Source organism: Hyaena hyaena, unplaced genomic scaffold (assembly GCF_003009895.1).
Source record: "Hyaena hyaena isolate Hyena2069 unplaced genomic scaffold, ASM300989v1 scaffold_1419, whole genome shotgun sequence".
In the NCBI taxonomy this organism is placed as follows: Eukaryota; Metazoa; Chordata; class Mammalia; order Carnivora; family Hyaenidae; genus Hyaena; species Hyaena hyaena.
Window position 1 is genome coordinate 92,339 of NW_024082052.1, and position 19,702 is coordinate 112,040.

General features: G+C 39.1%; 1 protein-coding gene across 1 annotated transcript; it reads right to left on the minus strand.

Moving 5' to 3' along the window:
- Window positions 1-5,675: 5,675 nt before the first annotated feature.
- Window positions 5,676-8,099, minus strand: LOC120225464 (proline-rich protein 32-like). Its single transcript, XM_039223660.1, has 2 exons — window positions 8,048-8,099; window positions 5,676-6,532 (listed from the first exon to the last, which is right to left on the minus strand). Exons 1-2 carry the CDS (start codon window positions 8,097-8,099, stop codon window positions 5,676-5,678), a joined length of 909 nt encoding a protein of 302 aa, XP_039079591.1.
- Between the last annotated feature and the right edge of the window lie 11,603 nt (window positions 8,100-19,702).

Genomic DNA, 19,702 nt, shown 5'->3' on the forward strand with positions numbered 1-19,702 from the left:
TTCCAATTACGAAAGAGAGCCATCATTTTCCTGGTATACTTGTACCATTTACACCAATGTATTCTTTGTGTCTTGGTGAAAAGAGTGTCTTCCAGGTCCTCTGTGAAGAATGGCTGAGTAGTTTGCACATAAGAGATCCACTCCAACATGACCATTTACTGAACTCTTATGCTTCTTCCTCTAGAGGTTGCCAGGAAACTTTTGACTTCTCAGTCTCATTATTTGTGGGCAAAAGCTGAATGCAGCTTTTAATTACACAACTTAGCAGACTGGTGGTATCATTTCACGTGGGTAAGCCAACAAATTACACCCATGTGAATATGTCTGTATTAATAATTTCAGTTGAATCTCATCTCGAATTTTGTTCATTTTGTTAAAATATTCTTAAAATTCATTCTCATCCATCTTTCCTCTGACTCTTGCAGATAAAAATTGGTAAGTTCTTGCAGCTCTTCTGGTATTTGTATTATCTTTCTAAAGATGACTAGTTCTTTGTCTGGTTTTGCTGGGATCTAATGCCCATTATGGATCTGGATGCCATGATGAAAGCTGAGAAAAATTAGCATCTCCTTCTGAGGAAATTGCCTTAGATACAATCAGTGAAAAGACTTTTTCCTGAAGAAAATATGTCCCCTAAACTTGATGGTGGGGGAGGGAGCTCAGAAGAAAAGTTAATGTGGAATGTGGGGTCAAAATGCTCAGCTTTGGGGAGCCTGAGTGGCTCAGTTGGTTAAGCATCTGACTTCGGCTCAGGTCATGATCTCGCGGGTTGTGGGTTCGAGCCTGTTTCAGATTTTGTGTCTCCCTCTCTCTCTGACCATCTTCTGCTCACGCTGTCTCTCTCTCTCTCTCTCAGAAATAAATAAAACATTTAAAAAATTTTTAATGCTCATCTTTATTTATACTTGGCCAAATTCTACCCCTGCATTAGATACTTATTGCTGTATAACCAGACTACTGCAAAACTACTGGCTTAAAACAACAGAAATATAATGTCTTGTGATGTTTGTGTCAGAAGTATGGGCATGAATTAGCTGAGATCTCTGCCTCAGGGTCTAACAAGCTATAAGTAAGATGTCAGCTGGGTCTGCTATCTTATCTGAGGCTCAGATGGGGAAGGATCTGGTTCCAAAATCATGTGGTTGTTGATAGCATTTCTTATAGCTGTCAGACTAAGAAACTCTGTATGTTAGAGGCCACCTTCAGCTCTATTTCATGTGGCCCTTTCCATATGGTAGCTCACAATATGGCAGGTCACTTCTGCAAAGTCACAGAGAGTGAGAGAGAGAGAGAGAGATATTCTCCTAGCAAGACAGATTTCAGTCCTATGAAATGTAATCACATGGACCCCATCACTTTTGCCATCTTCCAATATTTGGAAGGAAGTCACAGTTCCTACTCACACACAAAGGGAGTGGATTATGTAAGAGTGTGAACACTGGGAGGCAGTGATCATGAAGACCACTATAGCATCTGTTCAGCACAATGTCCATCCCTCATCTTCTCCACAAGTACCCTGATGTTAACATAAGGGACTTGGCAAAGTTGTATATTTAGGTGGAACTGAAAGTCTTGTGCATTATGAATGGGGATGTAAATTGGTGCAGCCAGTATGGAAAACAGTGTGGAGGTACCTCAAAAATAAAAAATTAAACTACTAAATGACCCACCAATCTCACTTCTAGGTATGTATCTGAAAGAAACAAAATCATTATCTCAAAGAGAGATGTGCAACCTCATGTTCATCACAGCATTATTTGTAACAGCTAAGATGTGGAAATAACTTAAGTACCCATTTAGAGATGAATGGCCAAATAAAATGTCATATATGTATACAATGGAATATTATTCACTCATAGAAAAGAAGGAGATCCTGGCATTTGCAGCAACATGGATGGAACTTGAGGACATTGTGGATTTTTAAAATAGTTTATTGTCAAGTTGGTTTCCATATAACACCCAGTGCTCATCCCCACAAGTGCCCTCCTCCATGCCCATCACCCCCCTTCCCCTGTCCCTCATACCCATCAGTCCTCAGTTTGTTCTCAACATTCAAGAGTCTCTCATGGTTTGCCTCCCTCCCTCTCCCCCCCCATTTCTCCCCTTCTTCTCCCCCACAGTCCTCCGTTAAGTTCCTCCTAATCCTCCTATACGTGCAAACATATGGTAGCTGTCCTTCTCTGCCTGACTTTTTTCATTCACTCGAAACACTCACTCGAGGACATTATGTTAAGTGACATAATTCAAAAAAAGACAAATACCTTATGATGTCACTTATGTGCAAAATCTAAATATAAAAGAAACTTACAGCTACAGAGGACAGATTGGTGGGGTTGAGTGGTAAGGGGAATGGGTAAAGGTGATCAAAGGTACAAATGTCCTGTTATAAGACAGATAAGCCCTGGGATGTAAATGAGTTTTGGGATTATGACTATAGCTAATAATACTGTATTGTATATTTGTAAGTTGCTAATTGTAACTATGTGAAGTGATGGGTGTTAACTAAACTTATTGTGGTGATCATTTTGCAATATATACACATATCCACTTATTATGCTTCATGCCTGATGCAATATGTCAATTATATCTCAATAAACCCAGGGAAAAAAGTCATCACCAACCAACAACTTCTTCCAGAATAGGTAAAAAAAAATGAATACATAAATAGCAAAGCAACTCTACAACTAACAGCAGAACCAGGGCTTGGTTTTCACATCTGTCCTGCAGTAAAGAAAGTAAAGGTATAACTCACAAAGATGCAGATTTTTCTACATGTTTTGAGCTGGACACATCACACCTTCAAATTCACCTTTTCCTTTTGTACAGTTTCTAGGTCCACCTAGAACAACCACATAGCTCCACAACGTTATAATCACCCTTGTTGTCATAGTAACTAAGTTTCAGTCACTTGACTGCTCAATGCCTTGCTTTCATGGTTCTTGATACTTATAATTAAACACATATTGGATTGTGCAAAATCCTTTTATGTCTGAAACTTTGATTCTCTTTTACACTACTGAAGATTAAATGTAGATTTACCATAAAACACAGTAACTCAAGAAAATTAGTACCTATGCAAACTTCACTTTCTTAACAAAAAGAGTAAGCATCTACAGTTTTATTGGTGTGGAATGACACCCAGCCACTGTATGCTACATTTTTTTTTTTTACAATGAACAATGGGAAAGATCTTTAACTTCTCAAAACAAGTTTAACTACCTACAATCCAGAGTAAACCAAGTATTTTTCCTCCTTCCCACAATGTCTTCAAAAAGCAGTAGCAATCTTGTAAAGGGAAATCATCTCTACTTTCCTCCATGGGTCATCTGGTTGGATCCAGGAAGGAAAAACATGAAAAGGAAGAAATCAATCTTGGATTTCTGTGAAATTTTGTGCATAGGGCCGTTGTTTGTAGTCAATAAAGTGACACAGCAACAAAAGGTTGAAGTAAGTTTTGAGCCTTGAGCAGAGGGGAAATGATAGAATGCAGAGCAGTGTCACTACCTGAAGCTGTCAGAAAGTGGAAACATGGGAGTCAGAGTGGGAAATACCTCCCTAGGCCAGAAAGACCAAGGGATGGTGCACAGAGAAGTTGGCCATTGAACCAGAAGGCAAGAAGAACATAAAATAAAACCTCATTACTAGAAATCAGTAAGACCAGGAATCAGGAGATCTAGGTACTAACCCCCCAGCACTGCACTGTTAGCAATACTTCATTTTTAGGGGTGTCAGAGCAAGTCTATAGATAGATGGAGTATTCTCCCATTCCCCTTCCAAGCCAGCATTTTATATGCATGGTTTAAATAACCCCAGTTGAATGTGTCATGGATGCCATAATTTTCATTTCTCTTTTTGTCTAAAGTTTATCCAACATTGTCAAATAAAGAAAGAGACAGCATGTTTTCCCAGAAAAAATGATATTCTTCTTGTCACTGTACATGGTGTTCCATCATGGCCTCAATTTTCATTTTGCTTTATGTTCTGTGGACCTGAATCTTATTGTGGATTGTCAACCTGATGAAGTGTAAACTAATTCAAACTTAGAATCTGATATACTATATACACTTGATTATATACACTTAAAACAGTTAAGTAGACTGTTAGATATTCCAATCTCAGAACTAGGATGTGTTTATAAAAATAATTTCTCTAGGGCACCTGGGTGGCTCAGTCCAGTAAGCGGCCAACTCTTGATTTCGACTCAGGTCATGATCTTACAGTTCGTGAGTCTGAGCCCCACATCAGGCTCTGTGCTTCTGTGCTTACAGCAGATCCTCTCTCTCTTTCTCTCTCTCTCTCTCTCTCTCTTTCTGTATCTCTGCCTCTCTCTCAAAAATAAATAAACATTAAAAAAATAGTTTCTCTGATGGTGGCTATTTTATTCTGAAACAAGTCAGTACTTATTTTTTGTACCCCACCAACCCATTTCAGGGTACTCTGAATCAGTAGGATGTCCTCAAACCCACCTCCATGGCAGCTGGTATTTCAGGTAGTAACTAAGTTATTTTGCAGTTACTCAGTTTATAATACTGATATATATTGGAAGAATCAGTTTATCCAAAACCAAGTAAAATCTAAAACCTTTACCTAAGGAACTCTCTAGGGGTAAGGAGTGGCATCAACTTCTTACTTATTGGACTTCCCACCTCTCTTTTGGAGATTCTCTGGTGACAGGGAAGGCTGACCTGGAGGCTGCTTCCCACCATGTCTGTGTCCAGGTGGGGTCTACACAAGAATGTTCATGCCTATACTATTATCAACAGTTTATAGACCTATGATTCTATGAAGCAAGAATTACGATCACCCCCACATCATCAGTGAAAAAATAATGGTCCCAATATGAACTAACTTTCACAGGTTACAGGCAGAGGGGCAGGGCTGGGGCCTAGATGCAGACTGGAGTCTGACTTTCTAGGACACAAGTAACTGTGCTCCAGCTGAGGGTCCTGAGGGCACCGTCCATCCGACAGTCAAAAACAGCAACCAGCCTATTGTCCCCAAAGTCTGTGACTCTGCCTTTTGATTCTTTTGCAAGTACCAAGATGTTCAATGTAAATCAGAAACCTGGGAGTCATTTTTATTGCCTCGTCACCTTCACTCCTTACAATCAAGGGATTACCAAATTCTGCTGATTTTTCTCCCTTAATATACACCACTATGTTATTTGCCCCTTTAATATTTCAGTTAAAGGCAGTGTTAAACAGAGACTTTGGATCAAGATTGTCTGTTTTTTTTAATTGAAAGTAAACTTTATTCAAACTACTCATCCAAAAAAACATATTCAGTAAATATGGCAATGTAACAACAAATTTCTGCTCATAAGCCTTTGAAATACTCAAGTAATCTTCAATGATGTTGATCAGGAAATTCTTTTATTGGTGGGAAGAAATTATTTCTCCTGTCTCCAGAATTATATCACCTGGGAATATTCTGAGTCTCATTTTAATGATGGCTCTAAATGTGTGATATTGAGTAAGGCACTTTTCTTCTCTGTGCTTCAATTTTCTCTTTTTTTTTTTTTTCAAAATTCAGAATCTTTATTGAATCTCGAAGCATGTAAGCACATTAGTGCTAAACAGAGTCTAAGAGGGTAGAGGGGGTTGAAATATTAAAACATAAATGAGTAATTTTCACTTCTTCCCCCGAATCCTTTTCCCCCTCCTTCCTTTTTGTCATCAGTTGTTCTCTCTGTTTGAGGGCGTAGGAGCCGGCATGCCCCAGGAAGGAAAATTGGGAAAATAAGAAGGCAGTGGAGGACTAAATATCGGGGGTGGAGCAAAAGCAATAGGCATAGAGAGAAATGGACTGAAACTTGGAGATCGAGGAGGTATAAAGCAATGAGCAGTAGGGTGAGAAGGTAAACCTGAAGTACTGGAAGACAGTGGGAGAGGCCTTGGCCAATTCTCCACAGGGTGCCGCGGGCCTCCAGGTGGGAAAGAAACATGAGCCAGCCTTTCCTTGCCAGTCATTCTTGTATTCCCTGGAGGCAGCTCCATCATGACCCCTGATCTAACAGTGGGGATATGTGGGGGGCCTCTTACTTGTAGACCCCTAGGTGGAAAGTACCCCTGACCTCGTGACAAAGCCACATATAACCTTGCATTATTGCCACCTCTCTCGGTGCCCCCACTGCTGACCCTTGCGCCCCCTGTCATAAGTGCGGGAGTGCTGCCAGAGAATTCCTGGGATACATTAATAGAATCCTGTCCCCTAAGCCTCCAGCCTGCCAGCCCTTCGGAGCTATTTACTTCTGCTGTTGCTAGGGACTCTTCTGCAACAGCAGGTGGTGGCCCATAGGGGTGTTTGTGAGCTCTCGAACTGTCGACAGGAATGCATGTTCCTGCAATCTCTGAGGGGCGCTCCAGCTCCAGCTGCTCTCTGGCCAGGTTGGTCAGAACATTAAGCGGAGGTCTCAGCAGGACGCGATGGTGGCCCCAAGGTTCCGCATCATCTTTCGGCACAGAACTTGGACACTGGAGTGACACGTCGTCAGGGCTCGGCTCCCGGATCCCACACTCGTCTGCAATTTTCTCTTTTAAAAAAGTGAGCTACTCTATAGCATTATGTGAAGATTAATATATGCGAAATTCTTATAATAGTACACACAAAGAGTGAACATTAAATATATGTTTGCTGCTGTTACTGTGTGGTTGTGCCTGACTTCTGGAAAGTGTGCTCATTCTACATTCAGAATGCAATTCAAAATCAAGATTTCTTCAGGCATTTTTCTGAATAATGGTACTCAAGCAATTCAAGAGCATAGGAGTGTATTGGCTATAATCTCAGGCACTTGGCTGGAAGGTAACATTAAGCCTCAGTGATACAGACTACATGGACAAACCAGTTGCAGAAGACAGAGCTGTAAGAAGTTGCCTAGAGTAGAGGCTGAAGAGTTCCAATAGATGAAACACAGTAGAGGGAGACAACACAGAGAGGAGAGGAGATAGGCTGGACTTAAAGGCATCTAGCCAGGATAGAACTTCTGAAGGACCAGTGCCTACTTTAATAGGGAAAGCTGGTGTCAGTTTCTCTAAAAAGGATTTTGACAATAGTTGTCCAACAGAATATCAGGGGCCTGCTTAAATACTTCAGAAAAGGGCCACAACTTTAGTAGGACACTAGATGTTGAAAAGAACAGAAGAGTCTGGTAAGAAGTGCATGACTTGGAGGACATGCAGGGACCAGAGCTCATCCACAATAGCCACGATATCAGGAAAATGGCAACAAGGGTATTGTGGGCCTCTGAGACTCATATTTGCTTGGTCAAGATGAACTCTAGAGTCACGTTGTTCTTCCTGTCCCCTCCCCTGGTACATGACCCTTGGACCCCACACTGCTGAACCTGCCCTACAGTACTAACTGTTCTCTCTCTGACCTCCCCATTCACTTCACTGCCCATGGGTTCTCTCAGCTTTATGGCCTATGATGGCCATGCAACCAGAGAGGCCTAAGGTTTCAAGTCATTGTAAACTATGAGTTTCCATAATCTCATTTGTCCCTATCATATGAGTAATGCTAGAGCATCCCTTCATGCTGAAGAGTAAAAAGTAAGCTGAAAGATCATATTGCCAGGTAGAATATTCACAACCAGACTGGCTACCAGGGTCTACTAAGGTTAGGGTTAGTTGTACAACCAGCTTTGCTGAGCTCAGTGAAAGCACTTCTTTGTAGGTTGGGGAATAGAGAAGAAGAAAGTTGGAAAAAGAAAGAACCCTAATTTTTTCTCTTTCTTTATAAGTATATAGTAGGGAGAAGGCAATTTGATGGCATTTATTAAAACTTTTAAAATCTATAACATGTGCACAAAATAAACACCCTGACAGTAGGAATTTGATTTTCTTCACTACCATACACTGCTATGAACCCCAGAATCTAGAACAGTAGGTTCAAAATCTTTTACTCCAAAATATTTGTGGAATGGACTTAAACTGATGACTCAACCATTCTACTTCTTAGAATTCAGTTGCACTATTCAGCTGTTGCAATAGTATTGAATGACCCTAATATCCCAAAGTGATATAATAAAAAACATCTCTTTCTCTGTTACCACCACTTGGGGGCTGTAGGTCAACTCTGGTCTTCTCTGCATGTGCTCCCATGCTAGAGCCATGGATGGAAGAGAAGCAGCCTGTATATCAGATATGCTGTTCCTGAGGAAGGGAGAGAAAAAGCAGCAGGTGGAGTGAACCACACTACCCCAAGCAGAGTGTCCCTTGTGATATGGTGCTCACCACATGCTCAAAGCCAATAATGGGACAGGGAATGTGCTTTGTTTGTTGGGAGACAAGGGCAGGATAGACATGATGCAGTGTGAATCAGTAGAATGTAATTATAAGGAAATCCAACACAAATAAATAAATAGTCTTGTCCCAGCATGTTTTTAGCAGCTTGTTTGTAAAAAATAAAAAATTGTAAAATACTATCAGTGATGGAATGGATAATGCATGCTAGAGAATATACCATAGCAGTTGTACATGATAAGGCAGATTTTTATGGAATGAAAAAGCCCCCAAAACATACTATCTTAGTGAAAATAAACCCCTGCAAAATGATACATAAAATAGCAAACAGTACAAAACACTATTTTTAGTGGGTACATTCATGTGTCTACATGCTTTTAAAAAGTATGGCAATATGGTGGACCTATTTTTAACTTTTTTGAAGCACCTTCATACTGTTTTCCAAAGCAGCTGAACCAATTCACATTCCCATCAATAGTGCACAAGTGTTCCCTTTTCTTGACATCCTAGCCAATACTTATTACCCCTTATCTTCTTGATGATAGCCATTCTAACAGGTATGAAATAATACATCATTGTGGTTTTGATTTGCATTTTCTTGATGATTAGTGATGTTGAACATCTTTTCATGTACCTATTGACCAAATGAAATATTATTCAGCCCTGAGAAGAAAGGACATCCTATTGTTTGTGATAACATGGATAGAACATGAGGACATGTTTCACCCAGCAAGTGAGATAAGTTAGAAAGTAAAAGATAAGTACTGGATAATATCACTTTTATGTGGAGTTTTCAAAAACTAAACACATAAAAACAGATAAAGTAAAATAATGGTTATCAAGGTATGGGGGGGGAGACTGGGACAGATGTTGAAGGGTACAAACTTGCAACAAGTACTGAATAAACCCTAGAGACTTAATGCACAGTATAGTGAATATAGAAGACAGTATTGTATTATAACCATCAAACTTGCTGAGAGACTAGAACTTAATTATTCCAACCATTAAAAGTGATAATTAACATGGTAGGTGTTAATTATGGATACAATAGCAATCCTATTACAATATATAAATATATCAAGTTAAGATGTCATGCACTTCAAATTTAGACAATGTTATGTGTCAAATATATTTGAATTTTTAAGAAAAAGTAAAGGGGTGGGTTAAATGGGTGAGGGGCATTAAAGAGGGCACTTTTCAGGATGAACACTGGGTGTCAAATGTAAGAAACGAATCACTGGATTCTACTCCTGGAACCAAGACTACACTGTATAAATAAAGTTTGAAATTTTGAAAATAAATAAATAAATAAAGTATGACAAGATGTTACCAAATGGATAGTAGATGCTGACAGGGTAAAAAGTGAGTGAGTTTGTGTATGGTGGCGATGGGGGAGTGGGGGGGGGGTCTTCAATGAACACCAGGATAGACCTGCTATTCTTTTCATGTGAAGGGGTTTGCTTAAATTGAACTTTTCTGCCGAAGAGGATAAGAAAAACTTACTTTTATGGCGAATACCTCTTCCTCTACTTAGACAAGAAGAGCAACTGAAAAAAAATGGCCCAATGGCTTTGGTTATTAAAGCCAATTCCTATGATAACAGTTCCTTTAAAAGTGAGCCTGAAATTGGTGGCAAATTTAGCTTAGAAAATTGTTAAAATTTCTGGTAATATTTTTTTTTTAAATGGAAAGAATCTTGAGTTGAGCCCCAGAGACTGTGTGAGTGCATTCAATGGGTCATTTCACCCAGCAACCTAGACTCTAATGGAAGCTTTGAACCACTGGCCTCCCAGACGTTAGATGATCTGTGATCATTCTACTACTTCTAATTTTAAGGGGAGAGGGGAAGAAAGCAAAACATGTAACACTTTCTATCTTCAGTGAACTCTGGTTGAAACTGAGAGATGTCAGAGCTTTTCATTTTGTCTTCAAGCAAGGCGTAATGGAGATTTTGTTACCAGGGTAATCGCCATCACTCTGTTTGCTCTATTAATCCACCGTCTTTAAATTTTGACTGTAGATAATATAAATATGACCTAAGTGTCCATTTTTTCACAGACTTACCAGCGTGGGTTTTCATTTTGTAATTTTACTAATATCAGTCCTTTCATTAATAAAAAAGAAAAGAAAAGAAAATCTTCAACTGCTCTGGATATAAATCATATACTTAGAAAAAGAATTTTACTTGTTCTTTGGGTTGCTTCAACATGAGGCTATTATTCTAACAAAACACTTCTCAGGATGTCTGGGACTTGGAATCACACATACCATTGTTCATTTACCTCCTAACAAGGAAAAATATCTGGACTTCTGTGAGCCTCTATTTCCTCCCCTGTAGTACAGAGATAATTACTATCTTACACAATGTCATTAGAAAGATAAAATAATGCATGTTAAGTACTAGGCTACTGTCTTCAATATAAGATATTATTCCCTGGAAATGTAATCAGTGGTACTATGGTTGCATTATTGGTGACAGATGGTAGCTATACTTGTGGTGAGTATAGATAGCATAAGTGTAGAGTTGTTGGATCACTATAGTGTACACCTGAAACTAATGTAACATTGTGTGTCAACTATACTTCAAATAATAATAATTTTAAAAAGATACATCTCTGAACATTAGTTTCCAAGATTCTGTCTCTGATTATTTATGGGAAGATTGGTTATACTGACATGAAGTAAATTACCCGCTCTCATTTGCTGCAAAGTGAGTGCAGGATTATTCCCCAAGAAAAAAAAGTAGAGGAATAGTTGCTCCACCTACAGGAATGGAAAGGTTCTGGGAAGGAAGCAGACCCTTCTCAGACCAATGCACTCTAGCTTGATTTCAGTCACCACAGACCTCAGAGAAGCCATCCACCCAGCCTGCTGAACCTTCAGTGTTGGTCAGCCCCGGGACTTAAGGCTGAAAATTTGGCATAATATAGGATAAGAGGAATTAAAAACACATGAACTTAGCCAGACACTACCTTTCAGAGTCTCAGTCTTCTCATCTGGACAATTAGGGGGTAAGATAAATGACTTTTGAGATTCCTTCCAGGGGTACACACAAACAAATCATGACCCTAGGGTTCTAATCTGCTTTTAATGTAAATAACATAAGTAGTTGGTAGGTGCAGTGTAACTCATGGTGACGAGTCACCAATGGTGGATTCCTGGCTTCCTAGAGCTGTGCCTTTCTGGGATATGTCTCTCAGGAAATCATGGTTGCTTTACTGATTCCCAAATACTCTCCTGCAGACACTTGCTTTCTGGTATACAAAAAAAAAAAAAAAAAAAAATGGAGTGAGTTATACTGATTAGGTTTACCTTGTTAGAACTCTGAAAGAGAAACTGACAAGGAATGGTAGATTCACTGTGCTAATATTTAGTGACTCTGCTGTTGTTATTGTTGTTATTTGGCTAGCTCTAGATGGAGTACTATATTTCCACCACCAACTTGTCTAAGACCATGCAGAAAAAATGTACCAATATGTGTTGAGTATCCACAGTGGACCCAGTGATATATCGAAAGCTTCAGATATATAATTTATATATATTTATTTTATAATGATATTAGTGTATTAAAATAAAACAAATAAATAAGAATCCCATTGTGAAAATTAATAAAAGGAAACCTCATTAAAGTAGATGCAGAATGCTAGACAGGGAGGCTGCTAGGGGGAGTCATACCACCCAATGCTAATCACAAGAATTGTCAATTACAGACCTAACAGAAGAATCCTCAACAGGAAAGAATGATCAATTATAGATCCCACAAGGTAAGTACATTGCATCTTCTGCAACTTAGCCAATGAGAAACCATCACCACCCTGAACTCCTGCTTTTCTCCAATGGACTTTCCTTCAAAACAACCCCTACCACTTCCTCCTTCTCTATAAAATAATGTTCCTCCCTTTTGTTTGTTGGATTGACTTATAATTTTGCTGTGGCTTGCTAGCTGTGGATTGTAATTTTCTGCTTTTCTCGAATAAGCCTATCTTTTGCTGGTAAAATAACTGGCAGTTTTATCATTTTTAAATTTTTTAACGTTCATTTTTGAGAGACAGAATGTGAATGAGGAAGGGACAAAATGAGCAGAAGACACAGAATCTGAAGCAGGCTCCAGGCTCTGAGCTGCCAGCAACAGAGTCTGATGCAGGGCTCAAACACGTGGACCACAAGATCACGACCTGAGTTGAAGTCGAGATGCTTAACTGACTGAGCCACCCAGACCCCACAGTGGGAGTTTTATTTTTAAGGTTGACATCATACATTCTTAAGTCTAGTTAATTTGTGTTCAGATTCTGACTTTTCTCCTTGCATACTGTATCACCTTGCTTAAGCTATTCAGCCCAATGACTCAGGGTTTTTTTAATCAGTAAAGTAATAACAACCACCTTTTTTCCCTCAAAGTTCTGTGTGAATTAAAAACAGTATCTGTAAGTGCACCTGGGTGGTTCAGTTGGCTACGTGTCCAACACTTGATTTCAGCTCAGGTCATGATCTCACAGTTTGTGTGTCTGAGCCCTTCATCTGGTTCTGCACCAACAGTGGAGCCTGCTTTGGATTTTCTCTTCCCCTCTCTCTGCCCCTACACCATGCCTGCTTGTGCTTTCTTTCTCCCCCTTCTCTAAAAACAAATAAATAAACTTAAAAAAAAAAAAAAAAGAAATAGTACCTGTAAACCATAGCACACAGTGGGTTTCCTTTCTCAGTGGCCATTGGTACCACATGGAATATAGATGCCATATGCCACATCTCTGCTTTCTGTACTCTTTTCGTGATAAGCAAGGGATTAGTTTCTCAAAGATCTGTTTCCTCACATTTAAGAAAGATTAACAGTAGTGTATACTTCTCAGGGTTGATGAGAATTGCATTTGGCAGAATGAGTCCTAGCAAATAATTAGTACTCAGTAAATAATTGCTACTTTCCTCTACATCTTCTATTATGTGCAATAGTGTTACATTTAAAAGAAACTCTTTCAGCTGACCCATATCATTCTCTGAATAATTTGTGTTCAATTCAATGCTTGAAATAGGCCAAAAGTTAGAAATCATCTGTGATATCAAAGGTTATGCTACAAGTTTCAAACACCCTTTGCCACCCTATTGATTTTTTATGTGCAACAGGAAAAATACCCCATGTGTTTTTCTCTACAGAGAAACAGAAAACTTACAGTTGCCTCTGATTTCTTGCAGACAGGACTCAGTAGATCTTGTCTGCCATACGCGGGACCAGGTATCAGAGGAGAACATGAAAGCCAGGTGTATGACAAAATGAGATCTAAATAGATTGCATTTCAAAAGTGGCTCTGAGATGGGAAGACTTTTTAAAGAACAGATGTTTGGAGTGAGGTTCCCCCCCCCCCATATTTCTACTATGAGCTTTTCCTCTGAGATTAAAAAGCAGGCGGCTTGCAAGAGGCTTTTCTTTCCATTTTCTATGCTATTTTTATGCTATTTTTCTAGTATTCAGCCCTGCAGTTTTCCCCCCAGTCTTCTTCACGCTTTTTTGACTGCACGTTATTATCACTCTTCTGTGTTTGGAACTGGTCCCTAGGAAGCTCAGCTTCTCGCATTTTCATTTCTAATCTAGACTATGTGTTCTCACCTTTTGACTGTCTGCTTCTGACTTAACTTTTCACTTATATCTACTTGGGATACTTGGATACTTTTAATCAGCAGACTTTATTTCATTAAGGTAGTTTAGATTTATAGAAAAATTGAGCAGATACTGCACAGAGTTACCATTTATCCCCTCTTCCAGGACTCATTTCCCCTACTATCATTTTTTAACAGACTTATTGAGGTATAATTGATATACAAAAAGCTGCATATATTTAATGTATACAATTTAATGAGTTTGGGCATATGCATATGCATGGAACCATCACTATAATCAAGGTAATAAACATATCCATCAGCTCCAAAAAGTTTATTTGTGCCTCTTTGTGTTTGCTCATGTGTGGGTGGAGTTGTAAGAACACTTAAGTGAGATCTACCCTTATAACCAATTTGTAAGTGCACAACACAGTATTGTCATCTACAGGCATGTTGTACTGCAGATCTCTAAAACTTACTCATCTTGCATAACTAGCTCTTTTTACTGAATACATTTTATGTTAAAACATTGCCTTCCATGGCTCTGTCAGTGATAAAAGCTAAAATACTTGGGCCACATTCCCATAAGGTACATTTTAGATCTTGGCTTCCTTGAGATTCTTCCTACAAGTACTATTTAAGAATGAGATAGTGCTTTATGAGTGACAAACCCTAGAAGAGCAGATATCATATATCTTAGGCTTCTTACTGAGATATTTTGTTTAATCTTTGCTTACAAGCTTTGCCTTTGGTGTCATCTCACCTTTACAAGTTTTTATTTGTTAAGAGAAGAATGACATCTTAGCTTGATTCCCTGGAAAGCAAAGCCTGAGGCAAAAGTTAGGCACTATTACTTAGGTAGTACAATTCCAGGAAAGCATGAATGAGGGCAAAGCCAGCAAGACAAGGAAGAAGAGACAACCAGCCACCTGGTCCATGCAATATGATTGTTTAACCTTGTGTTCATTTTCTGAAAGGTAATGTGAAATGCCTACATCTCAGGGTGGCTGAAACAGGGAAAGGTAGGAAGAAGAATATATTGACTGATATTCATCTCCTATTGGTTGGATGATCATCTCAAAAGTATTTTGGTGTTCCTGCATTTCCAGTTGCACAGATGTGTGTGCAGAGCATATTCTATGGAATCTTATGACTCAACACCAATAGGCAAACCTATGGCAGGTGATGAAACGTGATGAGTGAAGGCAAGAGGCAAGGTGCTATTGAGTTATGCCTCAGGGAGCTGGCTGCCTTCATTGTTCCAGTGAGTCTGGAACAATGCAGAAGGGAGAGAGGCAGAGGGGCTGAGAGGATCTTAAGTAGCAGAGTAGAGTAGGTGGCAATATTTGGGCTGTTGATGATGGAGACTATAAATTACAGAAAGGAATAGTGTCTTCACAACAATAGTATGGCTGCAGCACAGCCATATTGAGATTCTATATTTTGACAGCCACAAGAAAACTACACAACTAAGTATGCAGTCTCCCTAATAAAGAATGCTTTGATTAGATAGAAATTTAATGAAGTTTTGATTCAAGATGGAGACGTAGGAGACTCCTGCACTCATCTCCTCCCTCTGATCACTAAAACTACAGCTACATACAGAAGAATTCCATCTGAAAGAAACCCAGAAACTAGCTGAGTGACCCCTACCCATCAGGTGAACAAGAAAACGACATCTCAAACTGGGTAGGAGAAGTCAACACAATCTCACCACAGCCCCACCCTGGGGATGGAAATATGATAGAGAGAGAGATCACAACCCCCAGCTTCTCCCCAAATAGCAAAGGATTTAGACCCAAAATCCAACACCCCTACTTTTAAGACTTCCACCTGAAGGACAAACCCCAAAAACATCTAGCTCTGAGAGTCAGTGGAGCTTGTGCCTATGAGACCTAGGGACTACAACATAGAAATAATTCTTAAGGGTTACTGAGGACACACTGTTCTAATTTAACACATGTTAAAGGGCCTATTGCAATTCGTTCCAGAGACTGATGAGGCTAACATGCATCATCTTTGTGTTTTCCTTCTGCTTAGCTCCAGATCACTGATGTCTCCTCAAGAAGAGCTTGTGCACATATCTGGTGCCTAGTTTTGGTAGCCAACACCTCTTAAGCCCTTGACTCTGGTGATCAGCAGGACTTTGGTTTACAGGAACCACAAGACTGTATCAAACAAATAAATTGTGCTGAACCAGCTATCCCATAGAGCTCAGCATAGAGACAGTAGTCACAAACCTTCATCTCCCATTCATTCCCTACAACAAGCCTATTTGTATATACCAATAAAGAGTGCTTCCAAATCACAACCAGATTCCTCTAATCATTTGTGTCATAACTCTGGAAAATGGAGCAGGAAGATGGGCCAATTGTGGATATTTCACTTGACTTCCTCAGAAGCTTAGGATAATGAAATTGAACCACAAAGCACAAATATTCTTTGAAGGCAGGAGTTTTTCCTTCTCTTTTTTTCATGGCGATATTCATGGTCTGGCATACAGTAGTCAATAAATATTTGTTGAATAACTAAATGACTAAAATGAGAATAATATGTACACAGGCACATGATAGGAATCTAGGTTCCTCTGTGGAAAATGTTAGACTTTGCTGGGTGAGGAGGCAAGAAAGCTTTGCTGGTAAGAAGCAAAGCAGAACACTAGGAGACCTGAAAGACCTGCACACTCCACCAGAGTTGGTGGCATAAGTAAGACTTGTAAACCCCTGGAGGCAGGAGTAATTTCCTTAAGAATGGATGGGCAAGAGGACTAGAGAGGTGTCTCTTCCATATGATTATACACATACCTCGTAGATATTATTCCAATGCTAATGGCAGAGAACACTCTTCTCAAATTTTGAAAGATCATTCACCAAGATAGACCATATTTTGGATACAAAACAAAAATTAAAGAATAGAAATAAGAAACAAAATTTTCTTAACCTGATAAATATTATTCACAGAAGAAACCCTACAACTTAATCATGCTTAATGATAAAGGAAGCAATATCTCCCTCCACTCCTCAGTATCAGGAGAAACCTTGTCCTGGAAATCCCAACCAGTGAAGTCAGGAGAGTGGGAAAAGAGGAAGAAAAAAAAATTATCTCAATTCCCAGGCAATACGATTTATATAGAAAATTAAAAAGAATCTACAAAATAAGGTTTGAGCTAATATTTTAGCAAGTTCATCTTTATATAGGATCGAAATACAAAAGTTGTATGTATTCCTAAGTAGCTAAGTGACAGCAATGACAATTGAGACTTGAAGTGATAAAAACAAAAACAAAAACAAAAGGTATTTCCAGTAGTCATTTCCACTACTTGCACATAAGTACACACACACACACACACACACACACACGTAGGTACAAATCAAACAGAAAAAGTGCAGGATCTGTACGCTGAAAACTGCAAAACACTGTTGAAAGAAAATAAAGTTTTTGTTTTTTTTTTTAGTTCTGAATGAACAGGCATATCATGTTTATGGATTAGAAGAACTATGTTTTTTGGAGGGAGGGGTAAGATGGTGGAGAAGTAAGGAGCTCCGTTCTTGCACTCGCGCCCATACCTAACACGGAAAAGATCTGAAGCCATTGGAAACCTTACAAAACCTGAGAGATTGGGAGAAAAAGGAAGCAGAATCCACAGAGAAAGCCTTCTAACGGCTACCTCAAGAAACAAGGCAGAGTACACAAGGCGGAGAGTCCCAAATATCACTATGAATAGGAAAATAAAATAACCAAGTTCCCAACAAGGAAGATCAAGAGATACCATTCAAAAAACACTCTCTGAAAGGATAGGCCCTGGACAGTCAAAGAGTCTTCTTGGATACAGCAGCGCTCATAGATACAGAGAGCACAAAAGGTCTTTAAAACCAACAAGAGCCGGAAAGCTGACTAAAATGATGAAACGAAAGACCTCTCCTCCAAAGAAACTCCAAGAAGAAATGACAGCTAATGAACTGATCAAAACAGATATCAGCAGCATAACTGAACAAGATTTTAGAATAATAATGGTAAAAATAATAGCAGGGCTTGAAAAAAACATAGGGGACATCAAAGAAACTATGGCTACAGACAGAATGGAAAATAAAAATAGGCATGAAGAATTAAAAAATGCGATAAATGAGATACATAATAAATTAGAGGCCTCCAATGCACGGCTTGAAGAGGCAGAAAGGAGAATAAGTGATTTAGAAGACTACATTATAGAAAAACAAGAAGCTGACAAAAAATAGAGACCAACTGATCCAGGAACATGAAAGAAGAGTTCGAGAGCTCAGCGATACAGTCAAACGCAACAATATCCGTATCATAGGAATCCCAGAAGAGGAAGAGAGAGGGAAAGGTGCTGAAGGAGTCCTGGAACAAATTATAGCAGAGAACTTCCCTGACCTGGAGAAGGAAATAAATGTTGAAATACAAGAGGCTCAGAGGACCCCCCTCAGACATAAGTTGAATTGATCTTCTGCACGGCATATGATAGTAAAAATGGCAAAATACAAGGACAAAGAGAGAATTTTGAAAGCAGCTAGGGAGAAAAGGGCCCTAACATACAAAGACAAACCTATCAGAGGGGTGACAGACCTATCTACTGAAACTTGGAAGGCCAGAAAGGAATGGCAGGAGATCTTCAATGTGATGAACAGGAAAAATATGCAGCCAAGAATCCTCTATCCAGCAAGCCTGTCATTCAAAACAGAAGGAGAGATAAAACCTTTCCAAATAAACAGAAATTGAAAGAATTTGTCACCACTAAGCCAGCCATACAAGGAATCCTGAGGGGGACGCTCTGAAGGAAATGTTGCAGGGCACAAAGATACCAGAGATACCACCACGAACATGAAGCCTACAAAACATACAAAGACTCTAAACCCACATATTTCAATAATAACACTGAATGTAAATGGGCTGAATGCTCCAATCAAAAGACATAGGATAGCAGAATGGATAAAATAACAAAATCCATCTATATGATGTCTACAAGAAACTCATTTTAGACTTGAAGTTACCTTCAGATTAAAAGTAAGGGGATGGAGAAATATATATGCTACAGGAAACCAAAAGAAAGCGGGAGTAGCTATGCTTAAGGCAGACAAACTGGACTTTAAATTAAAGACAATAACAAGAGATGAAGAAGGGCATTACATAACAATTACAGGGTCTATCCATCAGGAAGAACTAACAATCATAAATGTCTACACACCGAATATGGGAGCACCTAAATATCTAAAACAATTAATCACAAACAGAAACAAGCTTATAGATAAGAATGTGCTAGCTAACAGCAAGGGACTTTAATACTCCACTTACAGCAATGGATAGGTCAACCAGACAGAAAATCACTAAAGAAACAATGGACTTGAAAGACACATTGGACCACATGGATATGACGGATATTTTTAGAACTTTACATCCTGAGGCCAGGGAATTTACTTTCTTCTCAAGTGCGCATGGCACATTCTCCAAGATAGATCACATACTGGGACATAAAGCAGCCCTCAATAAATATAAAGGAATTGAGATTATACCATGCACACTGTCAGATCATAATGCTTTGAAACTTGAAATCACTCACAAGAAGAAGTCTGGAAAACCTCCAAAAACATGGAGGTTAAAGAACACCCTAATAAAGAATGAATGGGCCAATCAGACAATTAGAGAAGAAATTAAAAAACATATGGAAACAAATGAAAATGAAAAGACAACAATCCAAACTCTATGGGATGCGGCAAAGGCAGTCCTAAGAGGAAAGTACATTGCTCTCCAGGCCTATTTCAAGAGATTAGAAAAAGCGCAAGTCCAAAATCTAACAGCTCACCTAAAGGAACTAGAGACAGAGCAACAAGAACACCCTAAACCCAGTGGAAGAAGAGAAA

Bases quoted from the DNA above. Each gene is read 5' to 3' on its own strand.
- LOC120225464 (XM_039223660.1), bottom strand. From the start codon at position 8,099: ATGGGAGCACATGCAGAGAAGACCAGAGTTGACCTACAGCCCCCAAGT. The intron at 6,533-8,047 runs GTAACAGAGAAA...CTTTTTTAAAAG, and splicing joins CCTACAGCCCCCAAGTGGTG to AGAAAATTGCAGACGAGTGT.